The sequence below is a fragment of the Hemitrygon akajei genome, chromosome 6 (assembly GCF_048418815.1).
Source record: "Hemitrygon akajei chromosome 6, sHemAka1.3, whole genome shotgun sequence".
Lineage (NCBI taxonomy): Eukaryota > Metazoa > Chordata > Chondrichthyes > Myliobatiformes > Dasyatidae > Hemitrygon > Hemitrygon akajei.
Window position 1 is genome coordinate 19208912 of NC_133129.1, and position 17667 is coordinate 19226578.

At 42.0% G+C, this 17667-nt stretch overlaps 1 protein-coding gene across 2 annotated transcripts in view; it reads left to right on the forward strand.

Annotated features, from left to right (window-relative positions):
• Positions 1-17667, forward strand: part of LOC140728890 (uncharacterized) — a 96510-nt gene that overhangs the window by 43451 nt on the left and 35392 nt on the right. The window contains exon 1 of one of the 2 annotated variants that reach the window (XM_073047968.1): positions 16371-16683. The exons of the other annotated variant lie outside the window; for it this stretch is intronic. Within the exon in view, the coding sequence (XP_072904069.1) occupies positions 16404-16683 (280 nt within the window). The 5' untranslated portion in view covers positions 16371-16403. Of the gene's footprint in view, positions 1-16370; positions 16684-17667 lie in introns of those variants that run through there. 2 annotated transcript variants of the gene reach the window in all.

Below are 17667 nucleotides of genomic sequence, written 5' to 3' on the forward strand. Positions count from 1 at the left end.
TGCCAATGATACAATGTGCTTAGCTCCCAACTCACCAACTATATGACGGAATGTTCTCGAAGTAAAGTTACTACCTTGGTCAGATTGAATCTTCCTGGGCAGACCAACCAGTGTGAAAAACTTGATGAGAGCTTCTACCACAGTCTTAGCCCTGATATTTCTGAGAGGAACCATTTCAGGGAATCTAGACACAGCACACATAATTGTTAACAAATACTGATGGCCAGCTGCAGTCCTTGGCAATGGGCCAACACAATCCACTATGACCCCAGAGAAAGGTTCACCAAAAGCAGCTATCGGCCCAAGTAGTGCTACTGGGATGGCCTGATTAGGGTTCCCCACAACTTGGCAGGTGTGACAGGCCCTGCAAAGACTCACAACCTTTCTTAAATTAGGCCAGTTGAATTCCTTCCTGATCCGGTGTGCTGTCTTCCTCACTCCAAAATGTCCACCTAAATGCATATTATGAGCCATGTTTAAAAATTCAGCCCTGTAAGCTTTCGGAACCACCACTTGATGCTCAATGGCCAATCCTCACTTGCAGGCACAGTAAATGATCTTCACTTCCTCATTAACACCCCATCCTTAAGATAATATCCTACTGACTCCCTCTGAACCTCAAACTCAGAGAGAGCGGTCTCCTTTAATGCAGCAATCTCGGGATCTCGGTTTTGTTCTGCTATAAATTTGTTCCTGGACAACAACAAACCTCTCTCATCCGCCTTACTACCCAAGTCCTGCTGAAACATGGAGGGTAGAAAAGTCTGTTCTTCTTCCTCTTCTTCTGTTGTTTTATGGTGGTTGGCAGCTTTAAGGTGCGTTACCGCCACCTATGTCATACAGGGGGAGTTGGGAAATGGACCCAAATGGAAGACACAGACACTGACGTATAGGGAACTGGACTGGACTAAAGTTAGAGACAGGAGTGGGCACAGACTAGGAGCTGAGACAGGAACACAGGCTTGGGCTACAACTTCGGCTAAGGAAGTGGGACCAGGACAAGGAACAGAGAACTAAGAGAACTACATGTCTCAGTAGAGGATTGTTTGGTTTTTTTTTTAACAAATTTGGAGTCCCATTTATATATAAATTCTTCTGCATCTCTTCTCCTACCATATGTAAACCAATTTTAACCCAAGAAGGAATAGTTGTCTCATCAAAAAAAGCAATAAAACATGCTTGTGCAGCTAAATAATATTTTTAAAAATCTGGTAATTTTAACCCTTCCAATTTATAGTCCCAGGTCAATTTTTCCATGGAGATTCTAGATATTTTACCCAACCATAAAGATAGACAAATATGTCCATTGAGAATCTTAAGAAAATTATTAGATAATGGGATAGGTAAAGACTGAAAAAGTACTGCAGTCTTGGCATTATCTTCATTTTTATACAGTTTACCCCACCCATCAGTGTGATGGGCAGGTTCATCCACCTACGTAGGTCCTCCTCAACTTTCTGCAGCAAGGGGTGATAATTAAGTTTATAAAAGTCATCCAAATTACGATTAAATTTAATCCCCAGATATTTCATGTTGGAATTAATCCATCTAAAATGAGTGCCATATTGATATTGGGCATAGTCTCCTCTACCTAAAGGTAAAATTTCACTTTTGTTCCAATTTGTTTTGTATCCCGAAACTATACCATAATTGTCCAGCAAGGCCCTAAATCTTACCAAAGAGCCGGCCAGGTCAGCCAAATATACTAAAATGTTATCAGCAAATAAATTAATTTTGTATTCTTCCTGGGCCACTTTAAACCCCTTTATGTCTGAATCCCGTCTAACAGCCTCAGCCAATGGCTCTATTGCCAGAACAAATAGAGCTGGAGATAGTGGGCAACCTTGTCTACTAGATCTATGTAGAGAGATAACAGGTGAGATTCTACCCATTAGTAATTATTTTGGCCTTAGACTGATGCTCTTATCCAATTTATGAATATTTGGCCTAGACCAGATTTTTCCATTGTTTTAAATAAAAAATCCCATTCAAGCCTATCAAAGGCCTTTTCAGCATCTAAAGCCACTGCTATAGTTGGGTCCACCTTCATCTTAGCTAAACATAATACAGTATAGTCAAAAGTCTGCCAATATTATCAGATAATTGGCTATTTTTAATAAATCCTGTTTGATCGTATTTCATCAATTTTGGTAGATATCGAGTTAATCTATTAGCCAGTGCCTTTGCTATAATTTTATAGTCTGCATTTAGAAGTGAGAAAGGCCTATAAGATGCTGGTTTTAGCAGATCCTTATACTTCTTAAGAATTAACGAAATAATTGCTGTTGAAAAGGATTCCGGTAGAGTATGGGTCTCCTCAGCCTGAGTCACAACCCTCATAAATAGGGGCATTGATTGATCCTTAAATTCTCTATAAAATTCAGGGGGAAAACCATCATCTCCCGGTGATTTATTGGCCTGTAATAAGCCCAGGGCTTTTTCAATTTCATCCCTAGAAAAAGGGGAATTCAATACTTCCTGATCTTGTTGACTCAATTTGGGAAGTTGTAATTCAGACAAGAAATCATCAATTTTCAATGAGTCACCCACTGATTCTGATTTATATAGTTCTGAATAGAACTGCTTAAAAGTATCATTTATTTCTTTTGGCTTATATGAAATCTGACCTTCCCCTGTTTGAATCACATTTATTGTTCTGGAGGTTTCTTCCACCCTCAATTGCCAAGATAGTACTTTATGGGTTCTCTCTCCTAATTCATAATAATGTTGTTTAGATTTTAATATCATTTTTCCATTCTGTAGGTTTGTTTTGTGTTATATTCTAATTTTTATTTATTAATTTTTTATAATTTTCCTCTGTTGTTGAATTCTGACTATCTTTTTCTAATTGTGTTATTTCTTTCTCCAGTTCATTTAATTCTGTTACATATTTATTTTTTATACCCTTAACATATCCAATTATCTGTCCTCTTAAATAAGCGTTTAATGTGTCCCATAATAAAAAATTATTTCCTCTCTCGTCTACCTTTACTTTTCGGAATTGTTTCTTCTGCTGAATTTCTAATTGCTGTGACCAATTTATCATTCATTTCTTCTATATCCAATATATTTTCATCTAAAATCTTTATGCATCTTACTTCACTTCTTCTTTGAAATATCTCCCAATCTGCCTTATTTTGTTTCCACCTTGACACTCTAGGTCCTTTATTTTGTTCTATTTTAATCTGAATCCTTGTGAGTATGGGATAGTGATCACTTCCTACTGTAGTTTGTTCCAAGTATAGATCCCTGTGAATTCTCTGCTTACAAATGTTAAGTCTATTTGGATTCTGTGTTTTGGGAGATATGATATCTCTTACCTTCTCCATTATTTATAGATACCAATTTTTCATCATCTATAAATTCTTCTTTCACTAATCTGTTTTCATCAGTATTTTTACATCCCCATAGTGTACTGTGTCCATTGAAATCCCTACACCATATTATTTTCCCTTTCATCCCACCACCCACTGTGTTTAATGTATCTTTGCTTAATCTTCTACATGGATTATAATAATTTATTATTGCTAAGCTTTCTCTGCCTATCCAAATTTTGATTGTTATTGATTCATATTTCTGCCCTATGTTGATTATATTATACCTCATCCCACTGGTTATAAATATTGCTACTCCTCCACCATTGCCATTATTTCTATCCTTCCTAATAGCTGTGTATCCTTGTAAAACAAAATCTAATTGTGGTTTCAACCATGTTTCCTGTATACATACAATATATGAGGTTTTTCCTTAAGTTCTGATACATACTTCTTAAATTCTTGACCATTTGTGATAAGATTCCTTGCATTCCATTGTAAAATATATACAGCCATTAAGATCCTGCCTCCCATGCCTATGTACTGTTTGATCCTCCATTCAGCATTTCTTTAACTACTTCTCTCCTAAGCTCTGTAATACCGAGATATTTTTCTGCAGACTTGACTATAATTTTAATTTTCTCGGTTCTCTTGTCTGTTTGCGCTGAACAGTTAATTGCATCTACCACAAACAGTACGAAATCCTTTCTACTCATTATTAGTGTATCCTTATTTATCATATTACAGCCCTCACAGTTCACTGGTTTGTTATTCCCTGTATTTGTATTTAAACAATGGAACCACATGAGCAATACGCCAATCCTCTGGCACCATCCCTGTTTCTAATGACATTTGAAATATTTCTGTATTGATAGCCTTCTCCTTTTCAGCAATACCTTTTACTGCCTCTGCGTAGCTAATCCCTTGAGTTACCTTAAAATAGTATCTCAGCTGCCTTCTTGCTATTAATGCACCCCCGATAAGCCACACTGTGTTCCTTGCCACAATTGCAGCACTTCAGCCTAGCTCCCACCTCATATTTCCCATATTCATGTTCTCTAGTGTATCTCCCACATCTTTGTTTTCCTCTGCAGACCGCCGCAATATGCCCAAATTTCTGACGTTTAAAGCTCCTTAAAGGTGGTGGTATATATATTCTGACCGCATAACACATATACCCTGAATAAACTTTAGTCAGCAAACTTTCTTCATCAAAATTACTCATAACCAATAAACTATCACACTTTTTTCTGTTTTTTGTAACTTTCAAACATTTGGCCTCAATAATTTTTGCTCCTTTTATGTTCTGTTTAATCTCATCCATAGTAACATTTGTTGGTATTCCCAAAATAACTCCTCTAGTCCACTTTCTATTGTTAGGAATTGAGCATTGTACTTTTCTGCCGTCTATTTTATGTAATCTTATCACTCTGCCTTGCTGAGCACTGTCCCAACAAACCACTAATAGCAATCCATTTTGGAATACCTTTGCTCTTTTGACCTCACCAATACGAGAAAATACGAGGTTGCTTTGGCAAGTAAGGTGAAAATAAGGTGAAAATAAATCTGAAGGGTTTCTACAGTTATATTAATAGCAAAAGGATAGTGAGGGATAAAATTGGTCCCTTAGAGAATCAGAGTGGACAGCTATGTGTGGAGCCGAAAGAGATGGGGGAGATTTTGAACAATTTATTTTCTTTGGTATTCACTAAGGAGAAGGATATTGAATTGTGTAACGTAAGGGAAACAAGTAGGGAAGTTATGGAAACTATGACGATTAAAGAGGAGGAAGTACTGGTGCTTTTAAGGAATATAAAAGTGGATAAATCTCCAGATCCTGACAGGATTTTCCCTAGGACCTTGAGGGAGGTTAGTGTAGAAATAGCAGGGGCTCTGACAGAAATATTTCAAATGTCATTGGAAACAGAGATGGTGCCAGAGGATTGGCGTATTGCTCATGTGGTTCCATTGTTTAAAAAGGGTTCTAAGAGTAAACCTAGCAATTATAGGCCTGTCAGTTTGATGTCAGTGGTGGGTAAATTAATGGAAAATATTCTCAGAGATGGTATATATAATTATCTGGATAGACAGGTTCCAATTAGGAACAGTCAGCATGGATTTGTGTGTGGAAGGTCATGTTTCACAAATCTTATTGTATTTTTTGAAGAGGTTATGAGGAAAATTGGTGAGGGTAAAGCAGTGGATGTGGTCTATATGGACTTCAGTAAGGCCTTTGACAAGGTTCCGCATGGAAGGTTAGTTAGGAAGGTTCAATCATTAGGTATTAATATTGAAGTAGTAAAATGGATTCAACAGTGCCTGGAGGGGAGATGCCAGTGAGTAGTGGTGGATAACTGTTTGTCAGGTTGGAGGCCGGTGACTAGTGGTGTGCCTCAAGGATCTGTACTGGGTCCAATGTTGTTTGTCATATACATTAATGATCTGGATGATGGGGTGGTAAATTGGATTAGTAAGTATGCAGATGATACTAAGGTAGGTGGCATTGTGGATAATGAAGTAGGTTTTCAAAGTTTGCTGAGAGATTTGGGCCAGTTAGAAGAGTGGGCTGAACGAGGACAGATGGAGTTTAATGCTGATAAGTGTGAGATACTACATTTTGGTAGGGATAATCCAAATAGGACATACATGGTAAATGGTAGGGCATTGAAGAATGCAGTAGAACAGAGTGATCTAGGAATAATGGTGCATAGTTCCCTGAACATGGAATCTCATGTGGACAGGGTGGTGAAGAAAGCTTTTGGTATGCTGGCCTTTATAAATCAGAGCATTGAGTATAGGAGTTGGGATATAATGTTAAAATTGTACAAGGCATTGGTAAGGTCAAATATGGAGTATTGTGTACAGTTCTGGTCACTGAATTATAGGAAAGATGTCAACAAAATAGAGAGAGTACAGAGAAGATTTACTAGAATGTTAAACACAAGGAAATCTGCAGATGCTGGAAATTCAAACAACAACACACACAACTGGGAGATCCTGCTTTTTCTGGCGGACTGAGCTTAGGTGTTCAGCAAAATGGTCTCCCAGTCTGTGTCGGGTCTCACCAATATATAAAAGGCGACACCGGGAGCACCGGACGCAGTATACCACACCAGCCGACTCACAGGTGAAGTGTCGCCTCACCTGGAGGGACTGTCTGGGGCCCTGAATGGTGGTGAGGGAGGAAGTGTAAGGGCAGGTGTAGCACTTGTTCCGTTTACAAGGATAAGTGCCAGGAGGGAGATCAGTGGGAAGGGATGGTGGGGGGGGGGGACGATTGAACAAGGGAGTCGTGTAGGGAATGATCCCTGCGAAAAGCGGAATGGGGGGGGGGGAGGGAAAAAATGTGCTTGGTAGTGGGATCCCGTTGGAGGTGGCGGAAGTTACGGTGAATTATACGTTGGACCTGGAGGCTGGTGGGGTGGTAGGTAAGGACAAGGGGAACCCTATCCCGAGTGGGGTGGCGGGTGGATGGGGTGAGGGCAGATGTGTGGGAAATGGGGGAGATGCGTTTGAGAGCAGAGTTAATGGTGGACGAAGGGAAGCCCCTTTGTTTAAAAAAGGAAGACATCTCCTTCGTCCTGGAATGAAAAGCCTCATCCTGAGAGCAGATGCGGCGGAGATGAAGGAATTGTGAGAAGGGGATAGCATTTTTGCAAGAGACAGGGTGGGAAGAGGAATAGTCCAGGTAGCTGTGAGAGTCTGTAAGCTTATAGTAGATATCAGTAGGTAGGCCGTCTCCAAAGATGGAGACAGAAAGATCAAGAAAGGGGAAGGAGGTGTTGGAAATGGACCAGGTAAATTTATGGGTGGGGTGAAAGTTAGAGGCAAAGTTAATGAAGTCGACGAGCTCAGCATGCGTACAGGAGGCAGCGCCAATGCAATCATCGATATAGCGAAGGAAAAGAGGGGGACAGATACCCGTATAGGCTTGGAACATGGACTGTTCCACAAAGCCAACAAAAAGGCAGGCATAACTGGGACCCATACGGGTGCCCATGGCTACACCCTTGGTTTGGAGGAAGTGGGAGGAGCCAAAGGAGAAATTATTGAAAGTAAGAACTAATTCTGCTAGACGGAGGAGAGTGGTGGTAGAGGGGAATTGGTTAGGTCTGGAATCCAAAAAAAAGCGAAGAGCTTTGAGACCATCTTGGTGGGGGATGGAGGTATATAGGGACTGGACGTCCATGGTGAAAATAAGACGGTGGGGGCCAGGGAACTTAAAATCATTGAAAAAATTCAAAGCATGAGAAATGTCACAAACATAGGTGGGAAGAGATTGAACATGGGGGGATAAGACAGTGTTGAGGTATGCAGAAATGAGTTCGGTGGGGCAGCAGCAAGCTGAGACAATAGGTCTACCTGGACAGGCAGGTTTGTGGATCTTGGATAGGAAGTAGAAACGGGAAGTGCGGGGTGTGGGAACTATGAGGTTAGTGGCAGTGGATGGGAGATCCCCAGAGCTGGTAAGGTTGGTGATGGTATAGGAGACAATGTCCTGGTGCTCCTTAGTGGGGTCATGATCAAGGGGTAAATAAGAGGCGGTATCAGAGAGTTGTCGCTGTGCCTCGGCTAGGTAGAGGTCAGTATGCCAGACAACAACAGCTCCCCCCTTATCAGCAGGTTTTATAGTGAGGTTGGGATTGGTGTGGAGGGAGCAGAGAGCAGAGCGTTCAGAAGGAGTGAGGTTGGAATTGGAACAGGGTGTGGTGAAGTCGAGACGGTTGATGTCCCGTCAGCAAGTAGCAATGAGATCCAGAGCAGGCAGAAGACCAGAGCGGGGTGTCCATGAAGAGGAGGAGGGTTGAAGACAGGAGAAGGGGTCATCGGTGGGGGTAGGAGAGTCCTTGTCAAAGAAGTAAGCTCGGAGACGGAGCAGGCGGAAGAAGAGTTCAGCGTTATGGCGTACGCGGAACTCGCTGAGGTGTGGGCGAAGGGGGACAAAGCTGAGGCCCTTACTGAGGACAGAGTGCTCTGCCTCAGAGAGTTGAAGGCTGGAGGGAATGGTAAAGGCCTGGCACGGATGAGAGATGGGATCAGAGGGGGGAGGGAGGCTGGTAGTGTCAGTGGAGAGGGAAGGGTTGGGGTGAGAGGAAGATGGAGCCTCTGAGGGCCCAGGTGCTGACGATGAGATCAGAGGAAGAGAGGATTGCATAGTGGTGGTGGGGGAAGGGGAGACGGGAGACACAATCGTAGCACGTGAAGACCCGGCCTGGAGTTCAAGGCTGGAGTCGCTGTCTGTGGTTGCGCAATCGCTTTGAAGCTGCCCATGGTCGTTGGAACCCGCGTTGATGGTGCTTTCACCAATCACCTTTCCAGCTCTTAGCTTCACCCCACCCCCTCCAGTCTTCTCCTATCATTTCGCATTTCCCCCTCCCCCCACTACTTTCAAATCTCTTACTATCTTTCATTTCGGTTAGTCCTGACGAAGGGTCTCGGCCGAAACGTCGACAGCACTTCTCCCTATAGCTGCTGCCTGGCCTGCTGTGTTTCACCAGCATTTTGTGTGTGTTGTTACTAGAATGTTACCTGGGTTTCAGCACCTAAGTTACAAGGAAAGGTTGAACAAGTTAGGTCTTTATTCTTTGGAGCGTAGAAGTTTAAGGGGGGACTTGATAGAGGTATTTAAAATTATGAGGGGGATAGATAGAGTTGACGTGGATAGGCTTTTTCCATTGAGAGTAGGGGAGATTCAAACAAGAGGACATGAGTTGAGAGTTAGGGGGCAAAAGTTTAAGGGTAACATGGGGGGAATTTCTTTACTCAGAGAGTGGTAGCTGTGTGGAATGAGCTTCCAGTAGAAGTGGTAGAGGCAGGTTCGGTATTGTCATTTAAAGTAAAATTGGATAGGTATATGGACAGGAAAGGAATGGAGGGTTATGGGCTGAGTGCGGGCCAGTGGGACTAGGTGAGTGTAAGCATTGGCACGGACTAGAAGGGCCGATATGGCTTGTTTCCGTGCTGTAATTGTTATATGGTTATATATTATAATAAGTTTGTTGATTATCTTTGCCAAATGAATCGGGTTCCAATCACCAAAAGACGCTTCAGCTCAGTTTTATAATTACTTTAATCTCATCTTCTTTCCATTGTTTTGCTATCCTACTTCATTCATCCCCTGACTCCTCAGAGTTTGGCATCTCATACCTCTGTTTTCTTGCATTTTCCACTCCATTCCTCTTTCCCGCCAACCTCCATCTCTAACTCACTTCCCGAATCGTCACTTCCTCCTGCCATCCTCCGTCCATTCACAATCTAGTTTTTGAGCCAACCGCCATCCTTCAGAAACTTGTGTTACCCTTAAACTGAAACCCAGGTAACATTCTAGTAACAACACACACAAACTGCTGGTGGAACACAGCAGGCCAGGCAGCATCTATAGGGAGAAGCGCTGTCGACGTTTTGGGCCGAGACCCTTCGTCAGGACTAACCGAAGGGAAAGATAGTAAGAGATTTGAAAGTAGTGGGGGGAGGGGGAAATGTGAAATGATAGGAGAAGACCGGAGGGGGTGGGATGAAGCTAAGAGCTGGAAAGGTGATTGGCGAAAGTGATACAGAGCTGGAGAAGGGAAAGAATCATGGGACGGGTGGCCTCAGGAGAAAGAAAGGAGGTGGGGGGAACACCAGAGGGAGATGGAGAACAGGCAAACGACTAAATATGTCAGGGATGGGGTAAGAAGGGGAGGAGGGGCATTAATGGAAGTTAGAGAAGTCAATGTTCATGCCATCAGGTTGGAGGCTACTAAGCCGGTATATAAGGTGTTGTTCCTCCAACCTGAGTGTGGCTTCATTTTGACAGTAGAGGAGGCCATGGATAGACATATCAGAATGGGAATGGGACGTGGAATTAAAATGTGTGGCCACTGGGAGATCCTGCTTTTTCTGGCGGACCGAGCGTAGATGTTCAGTCAAACTGTCTCCCAGTCTGCGTCGGGTCTCGCCAATATATAAAAGGCCACACCGGGAGCACCGGACGCAGTATACCACACCAGCCGACTCACAGGTGAAGTGTCGCCTCACCTGGAAGGACTGTCTGGGGCCCTGAATGGTGGTGAGGGAGGAAGTGTAAGGGCAGGTGTAGCACTTGTTCCGTTTACAAGGATAAGTGCCAGGAGGGAGATCGGTGGGAAGGGATGAAGGGGACGAGTGGACAAGGGTGTCGCGTAGGGAGTGATCCCTGCGAAAAGCAGAAAGGGTGGGGAGGGAAAAATGTGTTTGGTAGTGGGATCCCGTTGGAGGTGGCGGAAGTTATGGAGAATTATATGTTAGACCTGGAGGCTGGTGGGGTGGTAGGTAAGGACAAGGGGACCCTATCCCGAGTGGGGTGGCGGGTGGATGGGGTGAGGGCAGATGTGTGGGAAATGGGGGAGATGTGTTTGAGAGCAGAGTTAATGGTGGACGAAGGGAAGCCCCTTTTTTAAAAAAAGGAAGACATCTCCTTCGTCCTGGAATGAAAAGCCTCATCCTGAGAGCAGATGCGGCGGAGAGGAAGGAATTGTGAGAAGGGGATAGCATTTTTGCAAGAGACAGGGTGGGAAGAGGAATAGTCCAGGTAGCTGTGAGAGTCTGTAGGCTTATAGTAGATATCAGTATTCCTGCCCTGGTGCCAGCCAAGTCTCTGTAATGGACACCACATCATAATTCTGTTATGAGTGATGAACAGACCTGATGGACAATGGGGTGCAGAGTTAACCATCCCCCCCCCCTGAGAAACATGAACTATTACTGTTGCTATGCTGCTCATGAGAGAGAGAGATGAGACACAGGCAAGAACGTCTGCTACAGATAAGAGAGAGAGAGACTGAAAAAAGGAATCAGGTTCCATCTTGCCACATCTTCCTTAATCTTTTTAATATAAAGGCTGATAAATATATTCTGATAATTTTGCCAAATCTTTTGGCATAATGATGCCCAAATATTTGAAAGACTCTGTGTGCCATGCCCAGGGGTATCGACTTTCAATTTCTCTTGGTGGGCTATAGTAATATGAAAGTAATTGGGTTTTATCTATGTTGATCTTGTATCCTGATAATTGACCATATTGTTCAAAGGATTGCATCAATTTAGGTAAAGAGTATGTTGGTTGCCCTAGGTAGATCAAAATGTCATCCGCATAACAAACCAATTTTTGCTCTGTCCCTTCAATAGTAATTCCCCTAATATATTCATTTTGTCTGATGTATTGAGCTAATGGTTCCAGATATAACGCGAAGAGTAGTGGTGACCATGCACAACCCTGTCTCGTGCCCCTTTCTAGGGTGACTATTTGATAAATATCCATAGATTTTAATCCTAGCAGTAGGATTGTCATATAGTGTCTGTATAGTTTTAATAATTGTGTCTTGGAAACCAAATCTATGTAAAACTCTGTAAAGAAAATTCCAATTGACCTAATCAAATGCTTTTTCAGCGTCCACGCTTATCACTATTGCTTCAATTTTATTTTTTTTGTATATGATCCATAATGTGAAGTGTCCTTCATATATTGTCTTGTGTCTGGCATTGTCGTATAAAACCTGTCTGATCATTACATATCAGTATAGGTAGAAACTCCTCTAATCGTTTGGCCATGATGGAGGTAAATAACCTATAATCTACATTAAGAATGGATATTGGTCTAAATGACCCGCATTCCATTTTATCCTTGCCTTCTTTCGATATAGCTGAGATTATCGCTTCCTTCCAACTGGGTGGCATTTGTGCCTTTTTTAGAAACCAGTTCAGTGTCTGGAGTAAAACAGGAATTAACTCATTTTTAAATTCTTTGTACCACTCTGCCGTATACCCATCTGATCCTGGTGACTTGCTCAGTTTAAGCCTACTAATTGCAGCTTTTAATTCAACTTCAGTTATGTCAGAAGTCATCCTTCTATTTTGTTCTTCGCTTAAAGTGGGTAACTCTAGAGAATTCAAGAAAGTGTCAATTTGGGTTATGCTTCCCCCTGGAACTTTGGAATATAGTGTTTTGTAAAACGCTTCAAAAGCTTCTTGAATTTCACTTAGCTTATTTTTTTATCATTTTTATTCTTGGGTTCCTAATTCTATGAATTGTATTTTCTGCTATCTCTTTTTTCAGTTTCCACGCCAGTATTTTCATAGATTTCGATCCACTTTCATAATGTCTCTGTTTCAGAAACATTAAGTTTTTCCTGATTTCTTGCATAGCCAAATTATTTATTTCATTCCTAATTCTTTTAATTTCCCCTAATGTATCTTGTGCCAAATTCAATTCATGTTTTTCTCTAGTTCCTTCAGCCTATTTTGTAATTCCTCTAATGTTTTATTCCTTATTTTATTCTTATATGAAGATATCGCTATAATTTTCCCTCTTAAGACTGCCTTCAGAGTATCCCATAAAATGGGAAGTGAAACCTCTCCATTATCATTAAATTCTAAGTAGAGACCAATTTCTTTTTTAATTTGTTCCTTAAAGTACGGATCATTGAGTAAACTTGAATTTAGTTTCCAAATAGTATTCTTTGGTTATAGGTCAAAATCAACAGAGAAATGTATAGGTGCATGGTCACTTACATCTATTGTCCCAATTCCACAGGCGTTTATTTTGTCTTTGTCTTTTCTAAATGTTATGAAATAGTCTATTCTTGTATATACAGAATGGGGAGCAGAATAATGAGTGTAATCCCTTCTGTCAGGGAAAAGATCCCTCCATATATCAATTATTAAACCAACATCCTCAAAAAGTGTATTAACTTTCTAATGTAAAGATTTTATTTCATAGGTTTTTCTATTGGAAGAGTCTAAGTTTGGTTGTAATTGTAAATTTAAGTCTCCCCCACATATCAGGAGACCTTCTGTTTCCGTTAACATATTATCAGTAATTTTCTGAAAAAAAACAACATCACTTCCCGGGGGTGAGTATATATTCAATAGAGTAACTGAATTGCCATCTATATTCCCCCTTACCAGAATATATCTGCCCTCTTTAACTCCCATTTTGAATACTTTTTCAAAATTTAGCTTACTTGAGATAAGAATAGCAACTCTTCTCCTATGTCCTGATTTATATGAGGAGAAAAACAGATTAGTGAAACCCATTCTCTTTAGTTTTTTATGCTCATTATCACTTAAATGAGTTTCCTGTAAATATACTACATGGGCTTGTTCTTTTTTCATTTTGGATAAAATTCTCTTATGTTTGATTGGATTTAATAGCCCATTTACATTAAACGAAATGAATTTTACCTTGCCCTTAGCCATTTATATTTATCTGTCAATGTATCATTGAAATTAGAATAAAACTGAACAAATAAGAACCAAAAAACACAAATAATAACAAAAATGGCAACGAACGTGTGATTCCAAGGCTGAGGTCTCTAGTAGATGACCCTGCGTTGAGCTAGAGGAAATGTCTAGCTGTGGGGGATAACCCCTCCTACTTGTGAGTTGAGGGCCCCCATTGCAGTATTCATAAAAGTCAGTGAACAAATCCATTACACAGAAAAGATTTCCCTGTGTACTCCTCCTATATATACATATATACACACACACACAAATATATATATATATATATATATATATACACACATATATACATGCATACATATACACACATATATACATATATATATTTATACACATACACATACACACACACACACACACACACACACACACACACACACACACACACACACACACACACACACACACACACACAGAGATATATATATATATATATATATATATATATATATATACACATTACACACATACACATACATGCACACATATATATATTCTCATTTTGGTGGGGAAAAAGGAGTAAGTCAGCGAATAAAGAATAACAACTAAGTAATATAAAATCCACATTATAATAAGTATTTCTCGAGATAGGTATATCACCATGTACTTCTGCTTCCGTTTAGCTTCTCAACATTTTTAAAGTTAGCCAAACCTTATGGCTCTTCTGAAGGGGGTGAGGACTGTCTTTGGGAAACTCCCAGTCTCTTCCTGATATATTTCTCTCAGCCTCCTCCCGTCTCCTGCCTTCTTGATACTCACATTATTTCCCAAGCAGAGCAGGATAATTCTTCAGCCAGGCTTTCCCTCGTTTTGGTCATGCTGACGGGCAACCCTCTGGCCTTCATGTCTGTAGTCACCTCTTCCACTGTCTGGTACAACCACGTCCCGTTGTCATAAAACACTTAAAGTTTAGCAGGGTATGGAGTTTGAAATCTAATCTTATTTTGCTTTAGTACTCGCTTTACTTCAGAGTATTCTTTGCGTTTATGGAGGACCGCGGGGGGGGTAATCTTGGTTGAAATATATTAATTTATCCTCTAAAAACACTCTCTTCTTACCCCAGGCCCTTCGTAGAATCTCCGCCTTGGTGCTATACCGAAGGAATTTAATTATTATTGAGCGTGGCTTTCTATCCTGGGTAGGTTTTGGGACTAACACGCAGTGGGCTCTTTTGACTTCCAGCTTCAGAGCCGGGGGAAGATCCAACGTGTCCCGCAGTAACTTTCCGACAAACTGTGTCATAGACGGGCCCTCCGCTCCTTCTGGAACGTTGTAGATTCTGATATTTTTCTGCCGTGATCTTCCCTCCAGGTCAAGCAGTTTACCTTCTTGGTGATGTATTATTTTTATTGTCTTGCTTAGTATCCATTCCACGTTTTGAACGCGATCATCCACCTTCTCAATTCGAGTCTCTGCCACCACTATTTTTTGATTAACGCTGGTGAGCTCTGCCTTAATATCACGGAGCTGCTGCTCTATTTCTTTCCGGAACTCCGTTAGCTCTTTCAGGATTTCGAACATATTCGCCGCTTCATCTGAACGAGGCCCAGCAGCCGCCTCGCTAGCACACGGTTGGGTCGGAGAGCCGCTCGCTGCACTCCTCTCGGACCCAGGCTCCGCAGTGTCACTTTTTTTATTTCCATTTCTTTTCCCCATTCTTGCCCCTCTTTTTGAAAAATATTATATTTGATGGGTTAATGGGGCTTAATACGTGTTTTTCCAGAGGAGCTGGTGACTTAAGCTGCCATTCTCGACGATGACGTCACCGGAAAAACTGGCGCCTTTTTCTTTATTTTCTTTTCCTTCACATATACTGTATCATTAGTAATCACATAGTTCTAGTAAAATCCTTAAAGTGTATTCTATAACTGTATCTGGTGTGAGCTTGATATTGTGTGCGACGCTGCGTTAACTTGATTTCCACAGCATCTGCGTGTACACTGTAACGTTGTTACACTGTAGTGATTTGTCTTGTTACACTGTACTGATTACTGTTGTTACACTCCACTGATTAGTGTTGCTATACTGTACTGATTAGTGTTGTTACACTCCACTGATTAGTGTTGTTATACTGTACTGATCAGTGTTGTTAGACTGTACTGATTACTGTTGTTACACTCCACTGATTAGTGTTGTTATACTGTACTGATTGGTGTTGTTACACTGTAGTGATTAGTGTTGTTACCTGTACTGATTAGTGTTGTTCTACTGTAGTGATTAGTGTTGTTACCTGTACTGATCGGTGTTGTTATACTGTAGTGATTAGTGTTGTTACCTGTACTGATCGGTGTTGTTATACTGTAGTGATTAGTGTTGTTACCTGTACTGATCGGTGTTGTTATACTGTACTGATTGGTCTTGTTACACTCCACTGATTAGTGTTGTTACACTGTACTGATTACTGTTGTTACACTCCATTGATTAGTGATGGTGTCAGTTGGTTCAACAACTGAATGGTTGAAGGGAATTAGCTGTTCCTAAACGTGGTGGTGTGAGATTTAGGCTTCTCTACCTCCTGCCCGATGGGACTGTTTTATATTCGAAACAATTTCTCTTGTTTGAATGGTTTGTAATTGGTGAAGCACATGTGGGGCTGTTTTCATTCGGGAGGGTGCTAAGGAGAGTTTTTATTATTTTGCAGGCTGGAAATTTTGTCAGTGTTAAACGTTTTTGCTGAGGGTTAACTGATTTATTCTGGCACCTGTCCTTCCCTCAGCTCCCAATGAGAGTGTCTCAGTGATGACTGGAACTGAGGGAGATTCGGCCATGTTACCCTGTGTGTTCACACGGCCTCGGCAGAGCCTCACCGCACACACGGTGACGTGGATGAGGAAGGATCCCTACCAACACATCGTCACATTCAGGCACCAAGGAAATGGATCATGGGCTGTGGAAAACAGCGCGACTCGGTATGAGCTCATCGGGGACCCAAATCTGGGAAACTCCTCGACCAGAATAAAGCAGCTGAGAGTGGAGGACAGTCACAGCTACCTGTGTCTGGCTGGGTTCAGGGAAAGCAAGCATGATTATTCATCCGACAGAGACAGCACCAAACCCCAATATATCCATGTGTTCCAGAGTGAGATCCGGCTGCAGGTCACCCCAGGTAAGAAACCATTGACACATTCTGGAGGGTACGGGGTGGGTTTTGGGGGCAGGAAGGGTAGCCTGCTACCATTATCCTTTCTCTAATCAACCCCACCCCCGGGTTTATCTGTCTGTCCCCGAGTGAGATCTGACTGTAGATCAGACCCGGAAAAGAACCCGTCACCACATTCAAGTTCAAGTTTAATTGTCAATCAGCCACACGTGCATACAGCAAAACAAAACAGCGTTCCTCCAGGGACAAGGTGTAAAGCAGAGTAGCAACAGCACACAGTACACATCGTTACGATCGCAGAAAAGCATACATTCACAAAAAGGCATAATATAGCCCAAGTTCCTGAGTGGTCTGGCTTGGAGCTGGATGGTAGATTGGATATTGTCCTGGTCCAGTTTGTCTCTCACTAAGTGAACACTGGGGGGCAGCACTGAGCAAAAGAGGAAGGCAGCACCGATGGGAGGGGCCTGTCCCCAACCCACGACAGACTCCAGCACGTCCACAGAGGCCTCTGCTCTCTCCCACACCATCTCGGCATCTTCTGCAGTGTTCAGGGATGGGTCAGAACCTCCAGCACCCATTGCATTCTGTGTCCAGACTCCGGGGATGAATGTTATGTCGGCCACTTCCAGCCTCAGCTGGTGATGAGTTCCAATTCCCCACCACATCTCCATCTCAGACAGTCCTTCACACAGGGTGGCCCCCAGACCTTCAACGGGCCCCCTGGCGGGGCCTTGCCTGAGCCTGGGAGGAATGAGTGGAGTTCTAATGGAGGATCAGGAAGCTTCCCAGAGACGACTCACACTCAGGTCAAGTCAATTCAAGTTTATTGTCATTTCGACCATAGACTGCTGGTACAGTACACAGTAAAAACAAAACAACTTTCCTCCAGAACCCTGGTGCTACATGAAACAACACAAAACTACACTAGACTATGTGAAACAGCACAAGGCTACACTAGGCTACATAAAACCACATAAAAACTGTACT